Source organism: Caretta caretta, chromosome 27 (genome assembly GCF_965140235.1).
Source record: "Caretta caretta isolate rCarCar2 chromosome 27, rCarCar1.hap1, whole genome shotgun sequence".
Classification (NCBI taxonomy): Eukaryota; Metazoa; Chordata; order Testudines; family Cheloniidae; genus Caretta; species Caretta caretta.
The window spans coordinates 15,192,753-15,220,657 of record NC_134232.1 but is presented as its reverse complement, the minus strand read 5'-3'; the positions used below and the strand labels follow the sequence as shown (position 1 = coordinate 15,220,657).

Below are 27,905 nucleotides of genomic sequence, written 5' to 3'. Positions count from 1 at the left end.
TTTGACAGGGGTGCTTAGCTGCTCTCGCAGCAGGGAGGTGCTCCATGGCCCCTTGGCAAAGGAGCCACAGGAGCAGTGGATGCCCCAGCTCCCGGCCCAGCTCAGCAGCAGCTGGGAGTCAGGGCCCAGCCTAGTGCATTGTACGTTCTCCCCCTAAGGTACAGACAGGGCCTAGCGCCACTGCAGGGGAGCTGCTCTCCCAGGGAGGGTCCCTGCTGCACCCCTGGGTGCCCGCCTGCAGGGCTGGGGCAGGAGCAGGGCCCTAGTGCTGTGTTGTGCTGCCACCTTGTGGCGAGCCGCAAAGCTGCAGCAGTGCCCAGCTGGGTTTCTTCACTTTAGAGCTTGGCCCGAAGCAGGGGGGCTGCTCCTTTTCCCCAGCCCCTGCATGCCCCGATTTCACTCCCTCCCTCGGGGTCGGGGGGGCGGGGGCCTGGCTGGGAGCCCAGTGACCAGTGCAAAGGATGGATGGGGCATGGGCCAGGCCCAGCTCTGCCATAGCCATCCTGCATTGTCTTGGGCCAGTCCCTCAGTGCCCACCTGTACAAGGGGGACCCCAGCGCTGCCCCGCCTGCCCCTTGACCTCATGCACCTGAGCCCCCTCCCCAGCACAGCTGGTGCTGAGCAGGCTGTGCGCAGGGGGCCGGCTAAGAATAGCAAGCTCCCCGTGCACGCGGCTGGGCCCGCAGCCCTGTGCTGCTGAGGATGGACGGATACCCCAGAGCACCGGCCGGAGCAGCCTGGGCTTGGCGCAGAGCCTCACTTCGCAAACTGGCTTTAAAAAAAACATCAGTTTTATTGCCTGGTTGGTCACGAGAGAAAAGTGGTTGAGAGCCAGAAGTAACGGCTGGGGCGAGAGGGGGCATCATCTAAGGGCCAGCAGGGGGAGGGGAGGGATGAGCCCATGGGGGGAAGGGGGTCAGAGACCCCTGCTTGTCCCTCCCCAGGCTGCTGCCCAGCCTTCCCCTCCCAGAACAGGGGCTGCTTCAGGGTTGCCTCTTGCTCTTCAACCCCCTGCCTAGCTTTTGGGGCTGGGGCCCGCTGGGATCATGTTGTCTCCCCCTAAGGTACAGTGCGTGTCGGGGGAGGATGGGGCAGAGGACGATCTCGATAAAGAAACCAAGGTGGCTGCTACGGGGGGAGGCGGGGCTGGGCCACGTCCCCCACGCCCCCGAGAGAGGCAGCTCTGCCAGGGTGGGGGAGGAGCGCTGAGCGAGGGGGAGGGGCCCTGCCAGAGCTGGGGACCCCACAGATGCAGCCAACAACGGCAACGCTGCAGCTGGTGCAGAGCAAAGCCCCCGGACGAGCACCCCCCACACAGGGGCCCACGCACAGAGACCCCAACACAGGGCTGCTCTCCACGGGGCTTCCGCCCCGGATCGTCTCCCAGGGACACGGCTGCCGGGCCGGGGCCGTACCATGGCGCAGGGTCACGACTGGCTGTGGGGGATCCACTGAGTGTCCATGGGCCGCCGGAGAAGCTCCTCCACGTGTCGCGCGACGTCCATTGTATCCTCCAAGTCGAACTCGCCCTCGGGATCCAGGACGGAGTCGGAGCTGAGAGAGAGAGAGAGACCTACATAAGAGCAGCCAGACTGGGTCAGACCAAAGGTCCATCTAGCCCAACATCCTGTCTTCCGATGGTGGCCAATGCCAGGTGCCCCAGAGGGAATGAACAGAACAGGGAATCATCATGTGATCCATCCCCCGGCACCCGTTCCCAGCTTCTGGCAAACCGAAGCTAGGGAAAACAATGAAGCGTCCTTGTGACGCCTTTGAGACTAACAAATTTATTTGGACATAAGCTTTCGTGGGCTAACACCCACTTCATCAGATGCATGGAGTAGAAAATACAGGAGCAGGTATAAATACGTGAAAAGATGTCACAGATGTGACTTGCCTTACCAAGTGTGAGGTTAGTCTAGGGACACCATTCCTGCCCATCCTGGCTAATAGCCATTGATGGACCTGTCTCCCCTACATCTATCTAGCTCCCTTTTGAACCCCGTTATAGTATTGGCCTTCACAACACCCTCTGGCAAGGAGTGCCAGAGGCTGACAGTGCGTTGAGTGAAAAAATACTTTCTTGTGTTTGTGTTAAACCTGCTACCTATTAATTTCATTGGGTGGCCCCTTGTTCTTGTGTTATGAGAAGTAACTAACACTTCCTCATTTACTTTCTCCACACCAGTCATGATTTTATAGACCTCTACCATATCTCCCCTTGGACTTTTCAGCTTGGAAAAGAGACGACTAAGTCTTATTAATCTCTCCTCATACAGAAGCCGTTCCCTACCCCTAATCATTTTTTCTGCCCTTTTCTGAACATTTCAAATTCCAATAGATCTTTTTTGAGATGGGGCGACCACATCTGCACGCAGTATTCAAGATGTGGGCATACCATGGATTTATATAGAGGGAATATGATATTTTCTGTCCTATTAGCTATCTCTTTCTTAATGATTCCCAACATTCTGTTTGCTTTTTTGTCTGCCGCTGCACATTGAGTGGATGGTTTCAGAGAACTATCCACAATGACTCTAAGATCTCTTTCTTGAGTGGGAACAGCTAATTCAGATCCCATCATTGTCTAGGTATAGTTGGGATGATGTTTTCCAATGTGCATCACTTTGCATTTATCAACATTAAATTTCATCTGCCATTTTGTGGCCCAGTCACCCACTTTTGAGAGATCCTTTTGTAACTCTTCACAGTCTGCCTGGGACTTAACTATCTTAAGTAGTTCTCTATCATCTGCAAATTTTGCCTCTTCATTGTTTACCCCTTTTTCCAGATCATTTATGAATATGTTAAATAGGACTTGGCCCAGTACAGATTCCTGGGGGACACCACTATTTACCTCTCTCCATTCTGAAAACTGACCATTTATAACTACCCTTGGTTTCCTATCTTTTAACCAGTCACCAATCCATGAGAGGGCCTTCCCTCTTATCCCATGACGGCTTATTTTGCTTAAGAGCCTTTGATGAGGGACCTTGTCAAAGGCTTTCTGAAAATTTAAATACACTATATCCACTGGATCTCCTTTGTCCCCATGCTTGTTGACCCCCTCAAAGAATTCTAGTAGATTGGTTAAAAGAAAAGGAGTACTTGTGGCACCTTAGAGACTAACCAATTTATTTGAGCATAAGCTTTCGTGAGCTACAGCTCACTTCATCGGATGCATACTGTGGAAACTGCAGAAGACATTATATACACAGAGACCATGAAACAATACCTCCTCCCACCCCACTCTCCTGCTGGTAATAGCTTATCTAAAGTGATCACTCTCCTTACAATGTGTATGATAATCAAGTTGGGCCATTTAGTAAAGAACAAAATTGTCAGACACATAGATGAACATAATTTGTTGGGAAATAGTCAACATGGTTTTTGTAAAGGGAAATCATGCCTCGCCAATTTGCCCGGTACTGAAGTGAGGCTTACTAGCCTGTAGTTGCCAGGGTCTCCTCTGGAGCCCTTTTCAAAAATTGGCATCACATTAGCTATCCTCCAGTCATTTGGTACCGAAACTGATTTAAATGATAGGTTACAGACTATAGTTAGTAGTCCTGCAATTTCACATTTGAGTTCCTTCAGAACTCTTGGGTGAAAACCATCGAGTCCTGGAGACTTATTACTGTTTAGTTTATCTATTTGTTCCAAAACCTCCTCTAATGACACCTCAATCTGGGACAGTTCCTCAGATCTGTCACCTAAAAAGAATGGCTCAGATTTGGGAATCTCCCTCACCTCCTCAACAGCGAAGACCGATGCAAAGAATTCATTTAGTTTCTCCGCAATGGCCTTATCATCTTTGAGTGCTCCTTTAGCACCTCGATCGTCCAGACAGAGACAGAGCGAGGCATCCCAGAATAGGCATGCCGGGGGGCCGGGAGCAGCATGCTCCAGCTAAACATGCCCCTAGCACGGGGGAACCCCTCGCCCCCGGAACGCGGCTCAGGCCTGGGGAAGGAGCAGCACCTACTTCTGTGGGTAGACGTTGTAATGCGGCTGGGAGCAAATGGCTGGCGACGGTGCCTGATCCATGTAGGTGACCGTTCCGGCGGCGGGATCCCCGGAGGCGCTGGCAAACCTGGAACAGATGAGGGACCGGCGCGTCAGCTGGGCTGGGGGCACCAACAAGGGAGTAGCGGCCCGATGATGGGGGAAAAAAGCAGGGGGGGGCCCTGAACATCAAAGGGCTGGCCTAATGCACAGAGTGAGAAGGAGGGAGCACAAGGCAGAACTGAGGGAGCTGCTAAAAGCAGTAAGGGAGCCTGCCCCCCGGCTGAAATTCGAGCAGCGGGGGGCAGAGATGCTGGGGGCCTTGGTGTCACACTGTAGGCTTAGCCCTCTCCCTGGGGCCCAGCCTGGCTGGAGTGACAGCTCAGGTCCTCCTGGCCCCAACCCTGGCTCTAGCTCCCTTTCGTAATTATGGTGCTGCTGCCAGGGGTTCCGTTTGGGCCAGGCTGCGGGGGGTGCCCGTGGTGCCTTACGCCCCCCGCCATGGCCCGCATTCACACATGGGGGGCCTGCGGCCAAGGGGCCAGCAGACCCGGTTTGGCACCTGAGCCGAGCCGCCATGCTTGGTGTCAGTGTCCCGGAGTGTGGGGGAGTCCAGGCCCTGCCCCCCTCTTCCTGGGATTCACTGAGACCTCAGCCAGCCAGTAAAACAGAAGGTTTATTGGACAACAGGAACACAGTCCCCAACAGAGCTTGTGGGTACACCCAGGACCCCTCAGTCAAGTCCTTCTGGGGGAGCAGGGAGCTTAGACCCCAGCCCCGGGGTTCCCTGTGTTCCTCCACCCAGCTCCAAACTGAAAACTAAACCCTCCCAGCAGGTTCCCTGCTGCAGTCTCCGTCCACATTCCTGGGCAGAGGTGTCACCTCCCCGTCCCCCTCCTGGCTCAGGTGACAGGCTCTCAGGTCTCCCATCCCCAGGGCCCATTCCCCGGTCAACACTCCCCCCTCCCTACTGAGTCATAGACTCATAGAATATCAGGGTTGGAAGGGACCTCAGGAGGTCATCTAGTCCAGCCCCCTGCTCAAAAGCAGGACCAATCCCCAATTAAATCATCCCAGCCAGGGCTTTGTCAAGCCTGACCTTAACATCCTCACATCGTCACAGTCAGTCCCTCGCTCGCAGCGGGGAACAGACTTTAACCCAGTGCAGGGCGGGCTCAAAAGGCAGCGAGCCTCCCCCTGGTTGAGTCCCACTGGGAGCTACTTGCTGGCACTTCACCCAAAAGGCCGGGCCAGGTGCCTGCCAGGTCTGCAGGGAACTGGGCCTTGGCTGGCCGGACTCGCCGAGGGCACAGCCTGGCTTGCTGGAGGGGGAGAAGCCCAGACAAGAGCCATGCCGGCGGGGAAGTACTTACTCTGGCACCACCTGTTTGATCTGGGGCTTCACGTAGCCATCCGCGGCTTTGCCTGCAGTGGGAGGAAAGAGCCGTGAGCCCAGCAGTCCGAACACTGGGTGCTGGCGAGAACCCTGCCCCTGCAACCCAGCGCTGCCCCATCACCCGCAAGCTCCTGCTGCAGCCTGCTGGTGTAAGCGCACGCACGGCCCGGCTGCTGTCCCGCGCGTCCTGTCAGGCTGTAGGAACCTGCCTTCCCCCCACCCACGCCGCAGAACACCCGGGCCAGGCCCAGCCCCGACAGCAGCCAAGGGGGCCAGGTCTCGGCAGAGCCCCTCAGCCAGCGTGCGCCGCGTTGGGCGGACCTGCTGCAGCGGCTCCGCTCGCCGAGAGACTCACAGAGAACCGGCGTGTAGTACTTGGAGAAGACCTCGTCCTTAGGCCGGTCGGGGAACACGTAGTTGAGGTAACTGAGGTCACCAAGGCGGTCGGCCAGCGAGCGGATGGAGAAGTCTCTGGTCGTGAAGGGTTTCAGGTTCCACAGGTTGCGGTCGGCTACAGGAGAAAGGTGGCAGTGTGAGCCGGCCCGCGAAGGGCCAGGCGTGGCAGGCAAAGGAGCCGAGAGCAAACCCGGCCTTGCGCTCAGGTGCCCCGATCCCGGGTGGGCCGGGCAGGGGACTGGGCTGTCCTTCCCCGCCAGCCATGCTGGCTGGAGGTCACCGCCATGTCTCTGTCCCCTTGTGCCGGCCGGCAGGGCGGACTGAGATGCCCCCGTTCCGTCAGCTTTTCCCCACCAGACTCCCGATGGAACCATGGGGTGCCCCAGCGGCCAGATGCGCCAGAGGAGCGGCAAAGCCAGCCCAGCGCTGCCCCGGCCCACCCTGACTCACGCGAGTCGAACTTCCAGGCGATGGTGATGCCCCCGATCTCGGAGTCGCTGAACCGCAGCAGGAAGGTCCCGTCTGGCTTGTTGATCAGCAGGTCGTGCGCTTGCTGCTTGTTGACAAAGCCCAGGATGGCCCTGGAGCACAGAGAAGGGGGTGAGGAGCTGGCAGTCGGGGGGGAGGGGGGGGCTGTGCCGTGCCGGCCGTTATGGGAAGGAGGCTCTCACCCGTCGTTCCAGTGAGGCTTCTGATGCTTCTTCAGCACCTCCATGACCCCGTCGAACCACTGCCAGAAGGTGTAATTCCAGCCGGGTAAGTTCTCCTGGGGGAAGACCAATGCGGTGATGGCCAGGCCTGCAGGTCGTGCCACAGGGCTCACTCCTGGCCCGTGGGGCTGCAGGCAATCCATGGCAGTGCTGGAGCAGCCTGGACTGCACATAGCAAACCCAGCAGAACACAGCGCTCCCCAGCCCCGCACTGACAAGTCTCCCCCGGGGCGGGGCAGAGAACAAATCACTTGGGAGGATGTCTGGCCGGGGCTGCGGGAGGGACGGCGCTCGAGGGGGGCAGGCGGGATGGCACTCGGGGGGCGGGGGGGATGTCTGGCCGAGGCTGCGGGAGGGATGGCGCTCGAGGGGAGTGTGTGGGGGGGGGCAACACTTGAGGGGAGCGGGAGGGACGGTGCTCAGCGGGGCCGGGGAGGCCGAGGTAAGAATTTCAGCAGTCGAAGGACATTAATGGGTCAGGCCACCCTGGGTCTCCTGCTGCCCCACAACCCTCCGCATGCTGCTGTCACCAAGTCGCCCCGCGAGCCGGCGCCCCCCGCCCCCCGGCAGAGGCTGGCGGTGTGGCGCGGCTCACCCTGTTGAACTGGGACCAGGAGACGGACATGGCGCTGTACTCCTCCAGCTGGCCACTGCTGCTGGTGAAGAGCTTCTGGGCCAGGAAGAGCAAGTTCTCCTTCGTCAGCCCCCGGCTGCTCTGCACCTCGGCCTTGAACTTCATGTTGAGCGCCTCGCACAGCTGGGGCCACAGCACCTTGTCGGGCACGGCGAACGGCACCCGGCCCTGCGGGAGGGGGCAGCGCGGGAGCCTGGGGTCAGGGGGGCTCCAGCCGCACCCGGGCAGGGAACCCAGCGGGGAGAGCTCCGGCCCCAGGAGCCAGCAGCATCCATGCACTATCCCAGTGCCCCCCTCCTGTGGCACTCACCCCCTGCGCCCCCCTCCAGGGTCCCCCTCCGCCTGCCCCTGTGCCGCCAACTCCCGGAGCTCCCCTCCTCCTCCTCAGACCTCCTGTCCCCCTCCCCCTGACCCTCACCCCCCTGCGCCCCCGACCCCCACTCCCAGAGCTCCCCTCGCCCGCCCCGTGTGCCTCCCTCCCCCAGAACTCCTGGTGCAGAGGCCAGCTGAGGGCAGGAATGGGAGACTGCCCAGGCGAGAACAGAGAGGGCTGCAGGAGGGGCCAGGTGCGGGGGGCCCAGACCAAGGGACCTGATGATGTGGGGGGCCCAAGGGCAATGCACATCTGGGGCCCCAAGTGAAGCGGGGCAGGCCCCCCGGGTGTGGGACTCTGCCCCCCGGCGGCGCTGGCTGCTCACCGGCTCGGCGAAGGCGTTATCCCAGAGCACGGTGGCCGTGGCGTTGTTGTCCTGGCTCCCGTGCACGATCACCACCACGGGCAGGGACAGCGTCTGTGGGAACCGGCAGGGCTGGGCTGAGTGTGGGGCGGGGGTGGGGGCTGGACCCAGCTCCGGTTCCTGCCCTTCCCCCACCTGCCGCTGGGCGACTCTCAATCAGACCAAGCCCCCCCCGTGCTTCTCGCCTCCATGCCCACCCACGGACCCTGCGCCTCCCGGGGCTGCCCCGGCTCGTGACCGAGGCTCAGGAATTCCTGTGTCCCTCCCTCAACCCGGAGGGACCGTCCTGGGGACGGGCGACACGGCCAAGCCTGACACCAGCCCCAGAAGGGCTCCTGGAGCCCCCAGCGCCGGGCAGGGCCCTGGGCAGCGGTGCCGGCTTTACCTTGACCTGGAAGACCAGCTCGTTGCCGCCGACGCTGAACTGCGACTCGAAGAGGATGGTGAACTTCTCCTCGGTCACCGACTCGGCGCCGCGCCGATCCGAGCGCTTGATGCGCTTCAGGGACTGCGGGAGGCAGGGGAGAGCGTGAGAGGCGGGTGGGGGCAGGGGGCAGGGGCGGTGCCTGCGGCCCGGCTCTCACCATGTTCCTGAAGTGGGCGCTCAGGGTGCCCGTGGCTTGGTGGTACTCCATCACGCAGCAGTTGTTCAGGATCTCCCCACTGCTCTCGCTGCAACGGGAAAGGCAGGTGAGGGGGGCCAGGCACTGGGCCAGCTCCGACGGCCAGGGGGGATGGGGGGGACTGGGCGGTGCCAACAGTCACCATGGGGGGCAGCTCGGGGACTCCACTGGGGGTGCTGGGAAAGGGGCCAATCGCCAGCCCCACAGGCGTGCGGCTGACCCTCCCTCCACTCAGCGATACCCCGGGGGTCAGAGGGGGCCACACGCTGGGCTGGGCTCTCTCCGGGGGATCCAGGCTACGTGAGCAATGGGACGCAGAGACAACAAGGGACCAGCCCCACAGGGTCCTGCCAGAGCCCCCCAGTTACCCCACCCAGTTACCCCGGGACTCAACAGGAGCCGCGTGGCTCAGCAGAGCCAGCTCGGGTGTCCCCCAGGACCTGCCCCGGGCGAGTGGCGGGGGGGCATTACTTGCGGGTGCTTTCGTTCTTCAGCAGGGCCTTGGCTTGCTGCTCGCTGATGATGGTGGCCTTCACCTGGGGCGGGTTCATGTGCACGTTCAGCTTCCCCCCCACCAGCAGCCGCACCGTGGCCGCAAACTTGGTCTGCGTCTTCAGCACCTGGGGGGGCTGCTTCTCGATGATGAAGGTGCTGGGGGGAGGAGCCAGCATCATGGGGCCTGCGGCTGCGAGATGGGCCCCGGGGCCGGAGCTACAACCTCCAGGTGCGGGGAGGGGTAACGAGACCACCACATCCCCGCCCTGGCTCACAGCACCTGCGCCCAGATTCCCCCTTCCAAGCCCCCGAGCCAGGTCCCCCCCCACCCAGAGCGCTTGCCCCACGAGCCCCTTTCTCTCGCCACCCGCCTGCAGTGCCAGCGGCCCCCCCGCCCCCCCGACCTAGCCGGCCCGTGGCCCCTCGCAGCCCAGGTCCTGCCTGGTCGGGTCAGAGTCTGAGCCTGTTCCCAACCGTGCCCTGAGCTCAGCCTCAGCCCCGCCAGCCCGTGTGGGGCAGATGGCCCAGCCCAGCTCTGTCCCCCAAGCCCGTGTGAGGCAGACGGGCCTGAGCCCAGCCCAGCTCTGTCCCCCGAGCCCGTGTGAGGCAGACGGGCCTGAGCCCAGCCCAGCTCTGTCCCCCGAGCCCGTGTGAGGCAGACGGGCCTGAGCCCAGCCCAGCTCTGTCCCCCGAGCCCGTGTGAGGCAGACGGGCCTGACCCCAGCCCAGCTCTGTCCCCCGAGCCCGTGTGGGGCAGACGGGCCCAGACCCAGCCTGGCTCTGCCAGCCCGTGTGGGGCAGTCAGACACAGCCCAGCTCTGCCCCCTGCATTATTACCTGGTCACCAGGGCGGAGATGATGTCTGTGATGGTGCCATTGAGCTCAGCCAGCATCTCCTCTACGGGCCCCGGGATGGGCAGCTGCTGGCACAGGTGCTCGGCCCGACGGATCTGCTGCCGGTTCTGCCAGATGATCTCGGCCAGCTTCTCACACCTGGGGCGAGGGGCCCCCGGGCCAGGTCAGCCCTCTGGCAAGGCCCAGGGACATCACAGAGCCCCAGGCCGTGGCGTCCCGTGTCTGCTGGTCATGGGGCTCCCTGTCTGTGCCTCCCCCACGGGCACCCCCCAGGCCGCGGTGTCCAGGCCGAGCCAGGCCAACACAGGCTGGAGCGGTCCGGCCTTAGCCTAGCCATGTGGGGAGCTCAGCCGCCCCAGGAATCCAGTCCCACGTCCCTCGCGATGGGGGCAGGGGACCCCTGGTGCCCTGGACTAACAACGCCAGCGAGGGCAGTGTCACCCACCAGGGTCACCCCCGGGGCTGCCTCTTGCGACCCAGGGCAGCACGGTGACTCCCCCGGATTCCCTGCTGCCGGCGGCACCGTTCGCTGGTTTCCCAGCCAGCCGCCATGGGGCCAAGCGGCAGCTCCCGGGTGCCCAGTCCCCATTTCCCATAGGGCTGCGAGCCCCGTTCCCGGCAGCGCTGGGAGGGGGGACGCACCAGGACTGCAGCACGTCCAGGGTGCCCTCGGGAGGGCCGCCGTTCCCCGCCAGCTGCTGCCGCCGCTTCCACTGAATCAGCTCGTCGTCCAGGATGGTCGTCTGTTGCTTGCGCAGCAGCTGCAGGGTTTTCTGGTGCTTCTCTGCCAGCTCCTGCGAGGGGACGGGCTGTTAGCGGGGGACGGGGGCGTCACCGCCCCCTGCTGGCACCAGGGCAGGGAGTGGGGGCCCCTGGGTCGGCACTCACCACTCGGTACTGCTGTAGTGTCTGGGCCTCCCGGTGCAGCCAGGCCTCCAGCGACGCCTTCTTCTGCTGCAGTGTCGTCTCGCGGGACATGCGCTCCTGGGGGCCCAGCTGGGAGAGCTGGGAGAACTGGGCTGGGGAGGAGGCCAAGAGCGTTAGGCCTGAGCCCCGCCTGCCCCGGGGGCTCCCCGACCCTCGGTGGCATCCCCAGAACCCCTGCGCCAGGCCTGCCCCTGGGGTGGGGGGAGACTCGCTCCCCGGGCCCCACGGAGCCGGTGGGGCGGTGCTGAGCTGGGGACTCCCATGGGACTGCGAGGGGAGGGGAACCGTCCTGGGAGTGCTCAGATACCTGCAGCCTCCTCATGGGGGTGCGGTGGGCAGGTGGGTGAGATGATGCCCCCCCAGATGCTATGGCAGAGTTTCCCCCGCACCAGCTGCAGCCCCCGCCGGACCCAGCCGGAGCCCAGGGCCTGGCGCCCCCTCGGCAGCTGGGACGGGGCAAGTGCTTCGGCACGTTTGCTGGCACGGGCTGGTGTCTCCCCAAGGATGGGATCTCAGGGCAGGTCCCTGCCCCCAGCAGTCCAACCCCACGGCCCCTCCCTCTCCCCATGGCTCGAGCGCCCCCCATCCCCCCACCTTGGAGGCGCATGTTCTCCTGGTACTGGATGATGAAATACTCCTGCGTCTGCTGCAGCTTCTTCAGCTCGTTCTCTGTGTCCTGGGTGACGAGGCGTAGCTCCTCGAAGGTCTGGTTGATCTGCAGGTGCTTCTGGGACATGGCGTCCGCCAGGCTGCTGGCCGGGGAGGGGCTCTGCAGAGAGAGGGCACCAGGTCAGTGCTGTGCCCCCCACGCCTGGGGCAGGGAGAGGCCGGGCTGCAGGGGCTGCCATGGGGGGCAGCGACAGGCCCCACAGCACGGAGGCCGAGGCTCACGCCATGGGGCAGTGGCTGGAGCCATGTGCACAGGGTGGGGTGCGGGGCCCCAGGGTGATCCCAGCAGAGTCAGCGCCGGGGCTGGGCTGGGGCAGTGTCCCTGGGGCCCCAGAAAGATGGGGAGAGAGACAAGGCCCCCCTGCCTGGCTACTCACGTTCGTGGCCTCCCGAACCAGCCGCTGCTCATGGTACAGGATGTGGCGGATGCAGCGCACCAGCTCCATGGGGCACCGGTCGTACGTGTTCTGCAGCAGGGAAAGCAAAGGCCCTGAGCCAGGCGCAGAGCGGGGCTAGTCAGGGGCTCTCACCGGCCCAGGCTGGGGGAAAAGGGGTGCCATGGGCACTGGGCGGGGGGGCTGCTCCTGCCCTAACCTACCTTGCCAGCATCCCTGCTCCCAGGCCACGTGGGGGAGGATGGGGGTCACCCCAGCCAGCCTGTGCCAGGACGGCAGCTCCCCTTGGCCAGACGAGGAGCCTGCGGGGGACGGAAGCGGCTGGGGGGGCTGCGACATGCCAGGTGACGGAGGGGCTCAGTGATGCGCTGGTCCCACGCGGTGAGGAGAGGGGAGCGACGGGCACCAGGCACCTGCCATCACACACTCTGCCGCTGTCCCAGACCCTTGCTACGCGCCAGGCTTGGCCAGCCCACGGGGGAGCGCCCAGTGGGAGTGACCGGCCCCTGGCAGGACACGAGGGCAGAGGCCGCCCCATTGCGGCTCTGGGCACTGACCTGCAGCTGAGTGGCATAGTGCCCCAGCTTGATCTTCAGCAAGAACCCGTCCTCGCCCACTTGGTGATCTGCCTTCTTCTGCAGCTCCTGGATCAGCCCCTCCAGCAGCTGGGTGGCTTTGAGGTTCTCCTGGGGGTTATCGAGGTCGATGGAGTCCCTGGCACAGAGAGAGACAGGGGGTGGGCGGAGGGCCCAACTCGGCACAGGGACTGCATCTAATGCGGGAACCCAACCCCCCACAACTGAGGCCCCCCTTCGTCCATCCCTCAGCCAACTGGGATGATCCAGCCAACCCACCACACAAAGCCCAGAGCGAATGGGAGCAAAGCCCCATCCCAAGCCCGCCCCCCAGCCCTGCACCTGCCCCCTATGCCTGCCCCTCTTCCCCCACTGTCACGGTGTCCCCAGGCGATGCTCTGGAACTGCTCCCCATGAAGCCAGGCAGGACTCTGGGGAAGTCTCCTCGCTGTGAGCAGCCTGTCTGCAGGACACCCAGCTCACACGGCTTCCACCTTCCTGGGTCTGACTTCGGAGCTTTCAGCATCCTCTGCCCCTCCGTGCGCTTCCCACAGCGAGTCCGTCCAGGTGGGGTCCTGGGGAAGCCAGAGGGTCCTGCACCCCAACTCTGCAGTCAGACATGACTCTCAGCCAGCCAGTACAACAGAAGGTTTATTAGATGACAGGAACATGGTCTAAACCAGAGCTCGTAGGTTCAGAGAACAGGACCCCTCAGCTGGGTCCATTTTGCGGGTCAGTGAGCCAAACAACCCCGTCTGCACTTCACTCCATGTCCCAGCCAGCCCCAAACTGAAACTCCCTCCAACCCCCCTCCTCTGGGCTTTGTCCCTTTCCCAGGCCAGGAGGTCACCTGATTCCTTTGCCATCAGTTGCCAGGAAACAGGGTGTCGGCCATTCTCTGTGTCCAGACTCCTGCACACACCTGCCCTCTAGGGCTCTGCAATGATCATACACCCTTATCCCACCCCCTAGAGACTTAAGAACTGCTTAGGGGAAACTGAGGCACCCCTACAATATTCAGAGGAAACATTAAGAACAGTCCCACTTCGTCACATCTCTTCCCCCTTCAAGACCAAACTGAGTGGGGTCACTTTAGCCAGTGACCTGGGGAAGTTCGAAGCCACCAGCGTTCCCATGGATGCCCCAGCATCTCTCCCGTTCCTTGGTGGGAGTTACACCAATCCCTTCCAGTTTCATGCCCTCCCTTAGGTCGGAGGTGGTCGATAGGACTCGCATACCGCATGTGGGAAGGTTTATGCGGCCCGTGCCCTTTTGCCACCCCAAAACCCCCGGGGGTCAAACTGGGATCGGGTCTTCTCCCAGCGCTCCAGTCTGGAGGGCTGCAATTCACGCTCTCTTGGTTAAGAGGCCCCATCTTGACCTGGGCCACATACTGTTCACTTGCAGAACAAGCATGGAGACATTCCTTTCTCAACAACCTTGTCTCCCCAACAAGCTGGCCAGACACAGCCACTTGGTTATAGGACTGTTTAACTTTCTTAACAGCTTTCATTTCATCTGAGACCTTCTCAAAGCTATCCACACTGGATCTTTCAACAGGAAAGTCAGTGGATCCATTCACAACAGAAAATTTCTGGCTGTTAGGAACTGAAACTTTCTTGATTAAATCACTTTCACACCCTTCAGTTGCAGTAAACTGCTTGCAAAGACTCCATGAGGATTCCTTTCCCTAGGGCTTCTCTATGTAACAATTCACCCTACACAGAAATTCTGCCTTTACCCTCTTCACCGAGGGCTTGCTCTAGAGGAACACTTTCCTGAGCAACAACAGACTCTTTCTGGGTCTCCCTTACATCCAGAATTACCTCTGGCCCATCCGGTGGATTCCTACACAATCCCCTTTCAGGCAAACTCACAGACTTCCTAGATAAAAGGTCAGAAACATTCTCCTTCTCTTTGCCACACACAAGTTCAGGAATCTTTTCCTTCTTGCTACAGGTTTCCACACCCTCAGTAGGTAACACAATCACATCACCTTCATGCTCTCCTTGTGCCCTGGCTAGGATCTCACCCTGATTAGACAGAGTTGCTCCACCCTTTCCCAACAACACACTAGCAACAGGCAAAATACAAGCACCAGAATTGTCTGGTCTCTGGGATTTTGCATAGACACTAACTGGATGCGACCTAGTTACAGGGCCATTCTCCTGAGCAGACACAAACTTAGGACCCTTCGCTTCCTGGGCTTTAGCTGAATCCAGAACCAGCTCTGAAACAACTGCACTCCCCTCAACCGTCACAGGCTGAAAGGTCCCTTCTGTCTGCTCCACAAACAAAGAAGAGCCGGACACACTTTCTCCTTTCCCAGACACACAGCTTGGGATCTCATTCCCCTGGTCCCAGCACACAAGGCTGGTCACAGACAACTGCTTGGAGATCAGGGTAACTCCCTCCACAGGCAAGTCAATACCCCTGACAGACATGGGCACGTTTCCTTACCTGTCACAATTCTCCACCCAGCTAACAGGTAAGGTCCAGGGACTCTCATCTTCCACTCTCCTCGCCTTCCCACCCTGCTGACTAGACACAGCCATCAACTCACAAGGCTGCCTAGGCTCATCCAAACTTTCCTTACCAAGCACCTTGCCACTCCCGACAGATCCCCTGCCCTGCCTGTGTCTCCCCCCACTCAGCTGGGGTCTCAGCTCCACTGTGCTCAGCGCTGCCCTTGCTGTCCCAGTGGGGGCAGGCAGCGAGCTTGCTGCTTTCCTCACAGCATCAGAGCCAGCGTGAGCCCCCTCTCCGGTGTGCAAGGGGGGCAGGGAGCATCTCTCTGTCCCACCCAGCCCCAGGGGGCTGGTTACAGGCAGGCAGGTATCCTGAGCCTAACAGCTCCTCCCCGCTGCCAGCCAGGTCATCTGCATTTTCACTGACCATTTCCCTCTCCACCGATTGGTTCCCTGGATTCAAATTCAAACCCTTGGCAGTTACCGGAGCAGGGCCTGGATCCTGTCCCAAAGAGACACAGTCACCCCACAACAGGGTCTCGCAGCTGATAACCTGAAGAACCCCAACGACCAGCCAACCCCACCCCTCCTGGGTCCGCACCGGGATCTGGGCCATAGGCAGGGCGAGGGGCTTCGTCCCTGGGATGCTCACACAGCCCCTCAGCCTCTGAGACTGCTGTGATGAAGCGGGACTGTTCTTAATGTTTCCTCTGAATATTGTGGGGGTGCCTCAGTTTCCCCTATGCAGTTCTTAAGTATCTAGGTGGTAGGGTAAGGGTGTATGATGGTTGCAGAGCCCTAGAGGGCAGGTGTGTGCAGGGGTCTGGACACAGAGAATGGCCGGTTTCAGAGTAATGGCCGACACCCTGTTTCCTGGCAACTGATGGCTGGGCCCTTCCCCCCTGCAAAGTGAATGTGAAAGGGCTGGAGAACAAAGGAATCAGGTGACCTCCTGGCCTGGGAAAGGGACAAAGCCCAGAGCAGGGGGGGCTGGAGAGAGTTTCAGTTTCGGGCTGGCTGGGGATGTGAAATACGGACGTGGTTGTCTGGCTCACTGCCCCCCAAAATGGACCCACCTGAGGGGTCCTGTTCTCTGCACCTACAAGCTCTGTGTTAGACCATGTTCCTGTCGTCTAATAAACCTTCTGTTTTACTGGCTGGCTGAGAGTCCCGTCTGACTGCGGAGTTGGGGGGCAGGACCCTCTGGCTTCCCCAGGACGCCGCCTGGGCGGACTCGCTGTGGGAAGCGCACGGAGGGGCAGAGGATGCTAAATGCTCCGAGGTCAGACCCAGGAAGGTGGAAGCTGGGTGAGCTTCTTGCCCTGGAGACAGGCTGCTCCCAGAGAGGAGACTTCCCCAGAGTCCTGCCTGGCTTCATAGGGAGCAGTTCCAGAGCATCGCCCAGGGACTCCGTGACAACTGGTGGCAGAGGTGGGATGTACTGCACCCCATGGATGGCACTTCCTGCAGTAAGTGACTGGGGAGCAGTAAAACGAAGGGGGATTGATGGGGACTAGGCGTGCTGAAGGCTCAGAGAGGAGCGGTTTCGGGGGGCGGTTAACCCCTGGGAGTGTGTGACCAGCAAGAAGGACTGTGCAGTAATGGGGTCCCCCTGGGGACTGCTATGAGCAGTTTCAGGGGCGGAGGAGCCTGCGGCTTGGCCCTGGGAGAGAGAAGGATTTTTGCAGTAACAGGGTTCCCCTGGGGATTGCAGTGAGCGGTCCAGGGGCAGAGGAGTCTGCCGCTCGACCTTGGCAAAGAGGTGGTGACCTCGAGAAGGGCTGGCGCACTAGGGGTTCTCCCTGGAAACTGTAGGGAGCTGAGAGCACACAGGCCTGTGAGTCCACAACAACTTGGGAACAGCGGAGTGGTGGCCTATCACCATCTCCTTAAGAAGGACATTGTAAACCTGTGCAGAAAGAGAGGGTTGCACATTGGGAAGTTCACCAAAACACAGTTCATCCTGCAGCTGGAGGAGGATGACTGCTCTAAGGAACAGATTCCTGACCCCAAATGGGGCTATAGCAGGATCTGGGAGCAGCTGGAGTAGGAGCCAGGCACTCCCAAGACTCCTGTCCCCGACCAGACAAGGGTCTTCACGATCGGGTTCCCCATCCGGGGATCGGAGACGGACGGGATTGAAGCTGAGTCCGAGAGAGCAAGAGGACTGTGAGAGACAGCGAGAGCCCAAGAAAGAGCTGCAGAAGCAGCAGCAGCATGAACTGGCGGTGGGGGAGCGGAGAGGCCTAGGGGACCTCCCAGGGGTGAGTGGGGATAGACCCGGGGGGGGCCAGTTCCACAGGGAACCTCGAGACTAAATTGCTGCCCCTGGTTAAGGAGGCGGGGGATGTGGATGCCACCTCACTGCCTTTGAGCAGGCTGGCGATTTGAACCAAGGGGACCCTGCAGAAAAGCCCCGGTGTCTAGCTCCCTTGCTGGGTCCCAAGGCCATAGACTCCATCAGCCAGATGGGTGGGGAAGTGGACAAGCTCCCACTCCTGACCCCAACCTATATGTCTGTGTGGAGTTTCCTGGGGCCAGGCCCCTTGGCCCTCCAGTGGGAGCAGAAGGTGACGGTCAATGGGGAGACATTCCTGGGGTGGCGAGATCCTGGGACGGAGAGAACTGTTGTCAGGACCTGAGTGGTGCAGCCTCAGATGCTGAGGGGCTGTGTGAGCTGGGTAAGTGTCCCAGGGACGAAGCCCCTTGCCCTGCCTATGGCCCAGATCCCTGTGCAGACCCAGGAGGGGTCAGGCTGGCTGGTCGTTGGGGTTCTCCAGGATACCAGCTGCAAAACCCTGTTGTGGGGTGACTGTGTCTCTTTGGGACAGGATCCAGGCCCTGCTCCGGTAACTGCCAAGGGTTTGAATTTGAATCCAGGGAACCAATCGGTGGAGAGGGAAATGGTCAGTGAAAATGCAGATGACCTGGCTGGCAGCAGGGAGGAGCTGCTAGGGCTCAGGCTACCTGCCTGCCTGTAACCAGTCCCCTGGGGCTGGATGGGACAGAGAGATGCTCCCTGCCCCTTTGCACACCGGAGAGGGGGCTCACGCTGGCTCTGATGCAGTGAGGAAAGCGGCGAGCTCACTGCCTGCCCCCACTGGGACAGCAAGGGCAGCGCTGAGCACAGTGGGAGCTGAGACCCCAGCTGAGTAGGGGGAGACACAGGCCGGGCAGGGGATCTGTCGGGAGTGGCAAGGTGCTTGGTAAGGAAAGTTTGGATGAGCCTTGGCAGCCTAGTGAGCTGATGGCTTTGTCTAGTCAGCAGGGTGGGAAGGCGAGGAGAGTAGAAGATGAGTGTCCCTGGACCTTACCTATTACCTGGGTGGAGAATTGTGACAGTGAAGAAAATGTGCCTGTGTCTGTCAGGGGTATTGACTTACTGTGACGAAGTGGGACTGTTCTTAATGTTTCCTCTGAATACTGTAGGGGTGCCTCAGTTTCCCCTATGCATTTCTTAAGTCTCTAGGTGGTGGGATAAGGGGGTGTAATTGTTGCAGAGCGAAGGGCCAGGGTACATAAATGGCCGACACTCTGTCTCCTGGCAACTGATGGCCTGGGCCCTTCCCCCTGCAAGGTGAGAGCTAAAGGGTTGGAGAACAAAGGAATCCGGTGACCTCCTGGCCCGGGAAAGGAACAAAGCCCAGAGGAGGAGGGGCTGGCTGGGGACATGGAGTGAAGTACAGACGTGGTTGTCTGGCTCACTGACCCCCAAAATGGACCCAGCTGAGGGGTCCTGTTCTCTGCACCTACAAGCTCTGGTTTAGACCATGTTTCTGTCGTCTAATAAACCTTCTGTTTCCCCTGCTGGCTGAGAGTCCCGTCTGACTGCAGAGTTGGGGTGCAGAACCCTCTGGCTTCCCCACCATGCCAGTGCCCCCTCCACTATATGGGGCATACACAGAGGGACCTGCTGAGTGTTCACAGGGCTGTCCCCTCAGCTGCTGACTCCTTGCTGCTGTGCGGGCTGAGTGAAGTTGCGAGCCCCGCCCTGATGCCTTTCTGCCAACTCTGACGGGGGAGGCACTGAGGCTGCATCCAGGTTCCCTGCCGCAGTGGGCAGCTCCCCTTGTGCAGGATCCCTCACCAGGCAGCTTCAAGTGGCGTCTACAGAGGTAGAAAGGCTGATGAGGTAGCAAGGCTGATGCATGGCACTGGGCAAAAGGCTTTACAAATGATGACTGGTTAATGTAACCCACGTGCCTACGAAAGGGTAAACTGAGGCACAGCAAACCAGCAATGGGCCCCAGATCTGTGCTCAGACTGCTAGGCTGTGCTGCCTGTCTCTGTCACAGCCAAAAGCAGCATTTACCTTTTTTAATTGATAAAACAGAGATTGGCCAACAGTGGGGTGGGGGTGGGAAGCGTTTGATAGAGGACACACTCCCCAGCCTGGGGACAGAGCCGGGATGCAGCGTTCATGCAGCAGCACCATTCTAGACCCCTCGTACTGCAGGGGGAAGAGGAAAGGGGAGTTAGGTGAACCTTCTGCAAGCAGCAACAAGCACCGTCAGCAGCCGGCCCCCAGCTCCACCATGCAGCCCCTGGAGGAAGAATTTCACTGGCACGGTGACAATGGCATGGAGCGGGGCGGGCTCACCTACCATGCTTGGCTCTCGATCCACTGCGAGAGGTAATGCCGCACCTCGATGGGGAAGTGCTGGCCGTACAGCGCCTGCATCTGGCGCAGGGCCTCGCCCTGCAGCTGCTGGGCCTGGATCCACAGGGCCATCGGTCAGAACCTGGGGAAGGCACACGACAGTTACCCAGGAAGGTTCTTCCCCCACTCGAGAGGATTTGCACGCTCAGTGGTCATTGTCTCTCTGGGCTTCGTGCCCGCAGAAAAAGAAACTTGTCTGCCTCCCTCACACCCTTTCCTGTCTAGTCAAAGGCAGGTCTCACAGCTGCTCCCTCAGCAGTGGGGCACAGGATCCGATCTGTGCCCCGAAGGGGATGTGAAGAAGTGGAGGGGACAAAAGCACTAGCAGAGGGAACCTGGAGCCGGAGGCTGCAGCAGGAGCTGCCCACCAGCCTGGCCCTGAATGACTGGAAAAGCCACCAACTGTCACCACCCCAAAGGGAAAGATGCTGCTCCAGGCAGACGGGTGCGACAGGGTGAGCCGAAGCCAACGGCAGGAGCAACTTCGATGTCTAATGAGCTCAGGTCTAGCTCTTCCAAGGAACTCACAATTTCTGGGGCCCGGTTGGAGGCCCCTAGCAGGGCCTGGCTCTCCAGAGGGCAGGGGCTGAGCAGTCCCTAAAGAGTCTCTCAGACAGGCCCCCCAAGTTCCCAGCCGTCTCTGAGCATCGAGCTCTCCCAGACAAGAGCCAGGTTCTGACCCGGAGGAGTGGTGGTGAAAACGAAGCGGGTAAACTCCTAAACTCAACGCCCCGGTCCCCAGGTGAGAAGTGAGCAAACACCATTTGCTGACACTCCTCCACCACACCCTGACGCCGGCAGGAACTCGGTGCCGCATAGCAGCCTGCGAGGTATCTCCTGGCTGAGACGGATGCCGCTTTCAGGAACCCAGGGGCGTCCGAGGTACCGGTGTCCCGGTGCGCACCCACGTGGGTTTGACTTCACGTGCAGGAGCCAGCCCCACGCACAAAGCTTAGCACGTGGGTCACTGCTTGCCTTACCCTGGATCCTTATGCGGAAGCCAAGAGGGAGTTTCTCACGGTCCCAGAGGGATTCAGCTAGCTCGAGCCTCACCCACCCCACACTGCATGAATCCCCTCCCCCTGCTGTGAGGAAAACCCGGACAGAACATCCCCTTGAGCACTGTCATGCAGGAGCTGGCTCTGGACCCTCAGGCATGGCCCAGTCCCAGGTCAAGCTAGACCAAGGGAATTCTGGGAAATGTAGTTCCTAGGGGAGGGTCATGGGAATTGTAGGCTAATGCAAGGCATGCTGGGAGGACTTGCCCGGGTATATAAGGTGCGGGATGCGCAAGGGCAAGGCAGCTGCAGCTCAGGAGAGCGAGTGGGTGGAGGGGCAGCAGGGTGGCTGCAGGAAAGGGCTTGTGGGGAGGCCCAGGGACAGGCTGGTGCTGCCACCTGCACTTCTGTGGGGGTCCCAGCCAGGGGAAGCCCCTTCCCCCGTCAAGACGGGGGCGACTGAAGAGTGCCAGGAACGGGGCTGGGAGGCTGAAGGAGCATTTGGGGAGGTTTAGTTCCCCTGGCAGGGGGAGGCCCTTCTACCAGAAGGGGAGCCGCAGCCCCCAGGAGACGGCCAGCCTGGGGGGCGGCCAGCCCTGCTCCAGCGGGGGGCCGGAGGCCCAGCTGCATCCACCAGCCAGCCCCAGGTACATTCCAGTGCGCCTGCGGCGGGCTCGGGAGCGTGCTAGACAAGGGGCTCCGGGTGCACGGCGGCTTCGGCCTCCCCACAGCAAATGCTCTGTGCTACCCCTTGGGGCCCGGCTGTACCTGGGGTCCCTGACGTGGCTGCTTTGTCTATTGCAGATGGGGGGCCCAGGTGTCTGAATGGCGTAATCCAGCAAGTAAAGGGAGCGGCCCGTTTTGGGTGGCAGGGGAGGCATTACCTGCCTTGGTATAAAGGGAGAGCTCGCTAGTAGCCGGCACCCTCAGCCCCTCATCCACACACTTCGCTTCGCAACCCCTCCCTTGGCATGCTTCCTGCGGCCGCCACTGCGGGAGCTGGGGCAGTAACGGGTGAGTTCAGCACGCAGCCTCCCTCTTGTTGCCGAGCTACTGCCCTGACGAGGGCTTGTCTGCGATGGACACTCGCACCAGGTGTGACTTGGCCCTCATTCAGGTAGGCCAGCGCCGAGCTCTGCGGATGCTCATTCTCCGCGACGAGCCGCTTTGTCTAGGTTCACCCAGGTCTGTTAGACAAGGCTTAAGCTAAATGTCCACACAGGGTTTGTACCAGGTCCTCTAAATTCACACCACCGGCTACACCTGGGCAACTAGCCGTGGTCCCTGCAGCCAGCCTGCCCCACCGTGCTCCTGGCAGTGCCACCAGCCCAGGTCAGGAGCCAAGCTAGGGTCAGGGGATGTGTGACTGTAGCACCCTTGTCCAGGGCACAGCCCGCGCTGGCTCCTTTAGCAGATGCTGTTTCCTAGTGCAGTTGCCAGGACTTGCCTTCCCTGGCATCTGCTGAGAATGAGCCGCCTCTGGCTGTGCCTGTAGACACGCTGCGTTCCCAGGGCTGCTAGATCTGGGGCTGTTTGCTTCATCCCCCACCCCCGGGGCTGCATAACACACTCATGTGACTCCTGCATCTCTCTGAGCCCCCGTCCTCACCATCCCTGCCCCGTCGGCGCCTGATCTCCCAGGCCTGTCTAGCCTGCGGTTCCGACTGCCCGTTAGCTCAGGCGAAGCCCCCATGATCAGACAGGCACGTTACCCGGAGTTACAGCGGGTCCAGCCAAACACCTGCTGGCCATGCCGCACAGGGCTGGCTCCCTGCCAGCTGGGCTCAGGTGGAGACAGTGCTAAATTCAGATCCAAGGACCCTGGGAGTGGCATTAATGTCAAGACTGGACCCCTGCCCTGCACAACCACGATCGCTCCAGCTCTCCTGCCCAGGGAGCTGCCGTCTTTGCTTACCAGGCATTAACCGGACATGGTTAAATCAGAGCTCCTCTCATTCTTGCTTCACACCCCCTGACCCCACACACACAGACAACCCTATCTACAGCTCCCCTTGTGGTCTTCCAGGTAGCAAGACTTTGATCAGCCAACACAGGGGCGCGGGCAGCTGTGCCCTCTGCCCAGGGAACCTGTGAGAGGCCGGGGGTGGGGATCATGGAATCATAGAATATCAGGGTTGGAAGGGACCTCAGGAGGCCATCTAGTCCAACCCCCTGCTCAAAGCAGGACCGATCCCCAACTAAATCATCCCAGCCAGGGCTTTGTCAAGCTTGACCTTAAAAACTTCTAGGGAAGGAGATTCCACCACCTCCCTAGGTAACGCATTACAGTGTGTCACCACCCTCCTAGTGAAAATTTTTCCTAATATCCAACCTAAATCTCCCCCACTGTAATTTGAGACCATTACTCCTTGTTCTGTCAAGGAGTTGCGTTGCAGAAAGAGATTCTGCACAGAATGTCCCTCGTAAGCCGTCCGTGCCAGCATCTCTCCAATGCCTAGGAGCCTTTTACTAGTTGGGCAGCAAACTCTCTCCTTCCAGCACAGAGCAGCGGCCCTGGCGACAAATCTCTCTTGGCCCCGGGTCAAAAGCTGATGGTCCCTTCCCCAAGTGCCGGGGATACTCACGGCAGGAACAGATGTTCTCCGCGCTCTGCCCTGCCCCATGCACTGCCCTGGCAGCGCCTTGCCAGCCACCTGGGCACCCTGACCCTGGGCACCGAGGGGGATCCTGCCTCTTGGCGAAGGGGTCACGCCCGCAGGGACAGCCTAGCGTGGCAGCCCAGTGTGGCTGCTCCTCAGGCTGCCTGCTACAGGAAGGAGTGAAGAGCAACTGTTTCCTTCCAAAACGTCAGCTGCCTCTTGCGGACCAAACAGCAAGCGCTGGGCTCCTGGCAGCTTCCTCCCCGCCGCGGCCGCGAGTGCGCAGATCCAGCCACGCTCACTGGGAGCGCCAGCTCCAGGCCGCGTGGGGCCGGCAGCGCACAAGTGTCAGAGGGTCACATTACATCTGTGCTCCTTGCCCAAGAGTTATTTATAGTTTTACTGTCTGGGAGGACGGAACAAAAGGAAACCAGCTGGAAAATGGCGCTTTTGGCTAATCCTGATTTAGAGTTCTGGCTTTAATGTGAACGGGATGTGACATGGGCTCAGCCGTGTGTGGCATTGAGATCCCCACGTCCTCTCCGTCGGCCCGTGCTTCACAATCGCAGGCTGAGTAACTGCAATCCCCCTGCCAGCAGGGTCCGTTCTCCCCCTCTGACGGAGGGAGATGGAGGCAGGCACTAAGTGACTTGCCCAAGGCTGTGGAACAAATCTGTGTTGGAGGCAGGATTGGAACCCACAAGCTCTGGGCTCCCAGCCCTTTGCCCGCAATGATGGGTACTCTACACACCTGCTGGAGGGGAGACTTACCTACACTAGCTCTGAGAGCTAGCATGCTAAGAACAGCTGCGCAGCACACACCAGCCGCCCACGCAGGCGGCAAGGGATTGTACTCCGGGCAGGCAGTGTGCCCATCCTGCTGAGGCTACCCTGCTGTTCGCAGCACGCTGGCTCAATCTGCATGAGTGGGAGTATGTCCACCCGAGCTGGAAATCCGCTCGAGCTGGAAATCCGCTCCAGCTGGGATGTGCACGAAGGCAAGAGAGGTGCCTGCAGATGTCCATGGGGCTGGAGGGAGGGGCTCATACCTGGAAGCTCCTGGGTCTGTGGTAATGAGCCGTAACTCCCCTGAAGCGAGGTGGGGTAGAGACCGCATGCCCCTTCCAACCCCAGTAGCTGCCTGTCTCATGAAGATGGCACAGTCATGGGCGTTCCCCCAAGTGGGATGGGTTCTCTCCACCTTTAGGAGCGGCTTGGTCTCTAAAGCACCCAGCCAGCCAGGGGCCTGCCCGAAGGAGGGAGTTGCAGGGATCTCTGTCCCCACCCACCCACACACACAGCACAGCACACGTTGTCCTGCGAAGCAGCGCCAGGGAGCAAGCCAGCCAGCCCAGAGCAAGGAGCAGGCAGCCTTGGGCTGGGTCTCTGCTGCTTAGCAGTCTGTTGCAGCTAGAAAAGTAGGTCACTAGAGCAGACTTCCTCCTTCCCGAGGGGCGGGAGCTGCCCTGGTGGGCACCCCTCTGCAGCAGACCCCCAGCAGCGGGGAGAGACATGGCGCCAGCTGCCCAGCAAGGAAGGGGCTGGTCAGAGCGTGAATCAAAATCCCCCGCGGATTAGGGATTTCCAAATCCAGCTCAGCTGCTCACGTGAGAGCTGTGCCTCAGAGGGCAGACCCCTGGGGATAAAAGGAAAAGCCGCAAGATCAATTGAAGTGCTGCCTAGCTAGCACGGGGCAGTCGACGCCTCCCAGAAATACGCAGGGTCGCCACTGGCCACCGCAAATAGATGCAGCAGCTACACAGCCAGGCCTGAGGAGCTCCCTTCATTTTAACCAGGGGCTGTCTCGGCAATTGCTTCTGCCTGCAGGTCCCAAGCAGCTGCCCCCAGTGCTGAGCTATGGGCAGAGGGAGGGGCATGGGCCACCCAGGGAGGGGGAGGCTTCAGCTTCCGTTTACTTCAATTACTGACTTTCCTTTCCTTTTTAAAGTGCTTGGAGCCCACAGCAGAAGGCTGTTACACAGGGAGCAGGCAAGCAGCAGGGGGCTAGGTCAGTACAGGTATGGAGGAAAAGGAGTCGTGTTTGGGAACGAGGAGTCAGGGCACCTGGGTTTTCTTCCTGGCTCTACCTTGGACATTAATGGGCAAGTTACTTGGCCTCTCTGCCTCAGTTTATCCCGAGGACTTGTCTGGCACACTGCAATGCTAGGAGGCTTTAGTAACTGCTTCCTGAGATCCTGGGGTGAAAGTTGCTAATGGTATGGTATGGCTGCAAGTCACTTGCAAACAAGATCTGCTCTAGGAATGATTTGGGGCCAGGTCTCTGGCATGTGTCACAGGAGGTCAGACTAGAGGATCACAATGGCCCCTCCTGGCCGAGGAACCTAGGAAAAGATTGATAGATCCAAAATAGGGAGTAACTGAATTTCTGTCCTGTGACCATCTGCAAGTTTCTGCTACATTCACCCCCGCAGAGTGTACCAGGGACCAGCCCCACTCCCCACCCACCCTTGACTACTGCAGAGGGTTATAAAACTCTCAGGAAGAATTCCAAGAAAGTTTCTTTTCCTCACACAACTCTGTTCCAAACACAGCACGAGCCACTGCAATCTACTCTGGGAAAGGCACAATCTTGGCTTCTCTGCAACATTCGATTATCTTCCCTTCCAATTACAGAAGGCTCCCTTCGCTTGCAGATCTCTTCGGTGAGAAAGCTGGAAAGCTTTGCCTGCCATCCTGCAGAGCAGTGGTGATCTGTGGCCCATCCGAGTAATCTGCTGGCGGCCCTCTAGACAGTTGGTTTACATTGACCATCCGCAGGCATGGCCGCCCGCAGCTCCCCGTGGCCACGATTCGCTGCTCCCAGCCGATGGGAGCTGTGGGAAGTGGCGCTGGCTGCAGGTTGCCCACCACTGCCACAGAGCAACCAACATAGGATTGGGCCAATTTCCCAAGCTGGGAAGTTGCCTCGCATTCCCGTCTGGGAGGCCAGCACTGTGTGCTGTTGCTACAGGCTAATTCTGCTCCGGGCTGGCTTCCCTCACCCCCCCCCACCCCCCCAGCCCCCTTATGAAGAGAAGGGGAAGGGTGGGCAGGTTTCTAGACGCTTGATCCATGCACCTCTCTGCACAGGAGCAGCACGTCTCCAGGAGCTGTGGGAAGAAGATGCATGGAGTCGTCCGAGGAAGAAGAGCTGCCGGGGGCTCGGCTGGGGTATCGCAGCAGTTCCTAGAGCCCCTGTGAAGGAGCAGCTCTGCAGGCAGTAATCCAGCTGGGAGGACGATCGGGCAGTTTAGCAAGCCCTGGGGAAGCCTAATCTCTGCTATTAACGCCAGTGCCCCCATTGTGGCTAAACCCAGACGTGGATTAGACAGGCCTTGGTGGCGCGTTAATAACGGCCCCTGCAGCGCCTGGGGCCACGCGGCCCAATTCCCCTTGCTCTGGGGGGCGACAGGGCCTTGACCAGCTGGAGCCAGTGAGGCACAAAACAGGGACCCACCAGTGTACAGGCTCTGCCACGGCCCAGGGGCTTTCCCTGCTCAGACGGGATTCCCCAGGGCAGGTACTCGGAGCTGGGCACCGCCTCGGCTCAGCCAGCTCCATCCCATCCAGCCACTTCCCTTCTCTCAATGGCCTTGAGGAGCAGTCGCCTCATGGGGCGAGCAGGGGAGTTGGCAGGTCTGGATTCTCTAGTGCGTCGCCCAGTCCTGGAGCAGAGAACCCAGGTCCTGCTCCTCGGCACAAATCTCCTGCACCTTTCCTAAATCAAACAGGGTTAGGTACTCAGCCCCTGGCAGGGTAGGGACCTGTAGCAGCCTAGTCCAGCAATTCACGTTAATGGTAGCTTCTGCCCACTGGACTCACTGGCTGCTCTCTGCCTTGCCATCTGACACGCTGGTAGGGAGCAGTACCATGTTACTGGACTTACCTGTCAACTAGAACTAGGAGCAACTCTGCCATCGAGCCATGTCCTGCCAAGACTTCATGTTCGGCTCAGGCTGTCCCTGGCATAGGCAGGATGTCTGCCTTAACCAGGGCTGCTCATCGCACCGCAGATCCCGCGTGTGCCCTGGAACACAGCACTAGGGTAAGATCCCGGACTCACAAACGAATGCCAGTTGGGGACTCAGGTTGCAAATTCCTTCTCAAGAATATTCCCACGCTCGGTGAACATCAGCTTGGATGTAGGCGTCTGTTTATTTTACAAGCTGTGATTTCTGGCTCTGCTCCTGTCAGGGATTGTACAGATAACGAAGATAGGCTGGCTCCTTAGCTCTCTCTTCCTCCTGCACAGCACTTCACCTGTGACATTTGGGCTGCATTAGAGGGTTGGGGGATCAGGTCACAAGGCATGCTCCAGTGAGAGCATTCAAACCACTCTTAGGAGACGGGCACTCAGGGGTGTCCCTGCATCGCGGCTACCTTCATTACTGGGTACTGTGATTATTGCAGCATGAGTCAGCTCAAGGCTGGGCAGTTAATTCTCTAATGCCTGGCATTTCTGCTTAGCGGGCTGGCAGGGCTACAAGATACTTTGACAGGTTTCAGAGTAACAGCCGTGTTAGTCTGTATTCGCAAAAAGAAAAGGAGTACTTGTGGCACCTTAGAGACTAACCAGTTTATTTGAGCAGACGCTTTCGTGAGCTGTAGCTTATGCTCAAATAAATTGGTTAGTCTCTAAGGTGCCACAACATAACTTGAGTCATAAGAAAGGGCTGCTCTCCACTCACGGTAGCACAGCTCGCAGCCGAGTGAAAAGAAAAGTATCCCAGCAGCAGGGGATGGCTTAGGGGGCTAGGCACCA

General features: G+C 60.1%; 1 protein-coding gene across 5 annotated transcripts; it reads right to left on the bottom strand.

Moving 5' to 3' along the window:
• Positions 1 to 773: 773 nt before the first annotated feature.
• On the bottom strand, positions 774 to 27,135 carry LOC125626678 (signal transducer and activator of transcription 5B-like). Of its 5 annotated transcripts, none has more exons than XM_075123731.1 (19): positions 27,030 to 27,135; positions 19,490 to 19,627; positions 12,400 to 12,556; positions 11,825 to 11,914; positions 11,373 to 11,547; positions 10,740 to 10,870; positions 10,494 to 10,645; positions 9,834 to 9,989; positions 8,973 to 9,152; positions 8,463 to 8,550; positions 8,264 to 8,386; positions 7,840 to 7,932; positions 7,103 to 7,309; positions 6,469 to 6,563; positions 6,248 to 6,378; positions 5,757 to 5,912; positions 5,379 to 5,430; positions 3,986 to 4,093; positions 774 to 1,554 (listed from the first exon to the last, which is right to left on the bottom strand). In XM_075123731.1, exons 2-19 carry the CDS (start codon positions 19,615 to 19,617, stop codon positions 1,428 to 1,430), a joined length of 2,349 nt encoding a protein of 782 aa, XP_074979832.1. In that variant the 5' UTR covers positions 19,618 to 19,627; positions 27,030 to 27,135; the 3' UTR covers positions 774 to 1,427. The 5 variants fall into 5 exon arrangements, with proteins under 5 accessions (XP_074979832.1, XP_074979831.1, XP_048685934.1 ...); XM_075123730.1 differs by lacking the exon at positions 27,030 to 27,135 and adding an exon at positions 24,193 to 24,294; XM_048829977.2 differs by lacking the exon at positions 27,030 to 27,135 and adding an exon at positions 23,129 to 23,317.
• Positions 27,136 to 27,905: the final 770 nt, after the last annotated feature.

Coding starts and splice junctions, on each gene's coding strand:
- LOC125626678 (XM_075123731.1), bottom strand. CDS start 19,617: ATGGCCCTGTGGATCCAGGCCCAGCAGCTGCAGGGCGAGGCCCTGCGC. Junction 12,557..19,489: donor TGGATCGAGAGCCAAGCATG/GTAGGTGAGCCC, acceptor TCTCTGTGCCAG/GGACTCCATCGACCTCGATA. Junction 10,871..11,372: donor GGAGAACATGCGCCTCCAAG/GTGGGGGGATGG, acceptor CCTCCTCCCCAG/CCCAGTTCTCCCAGCTCTCC.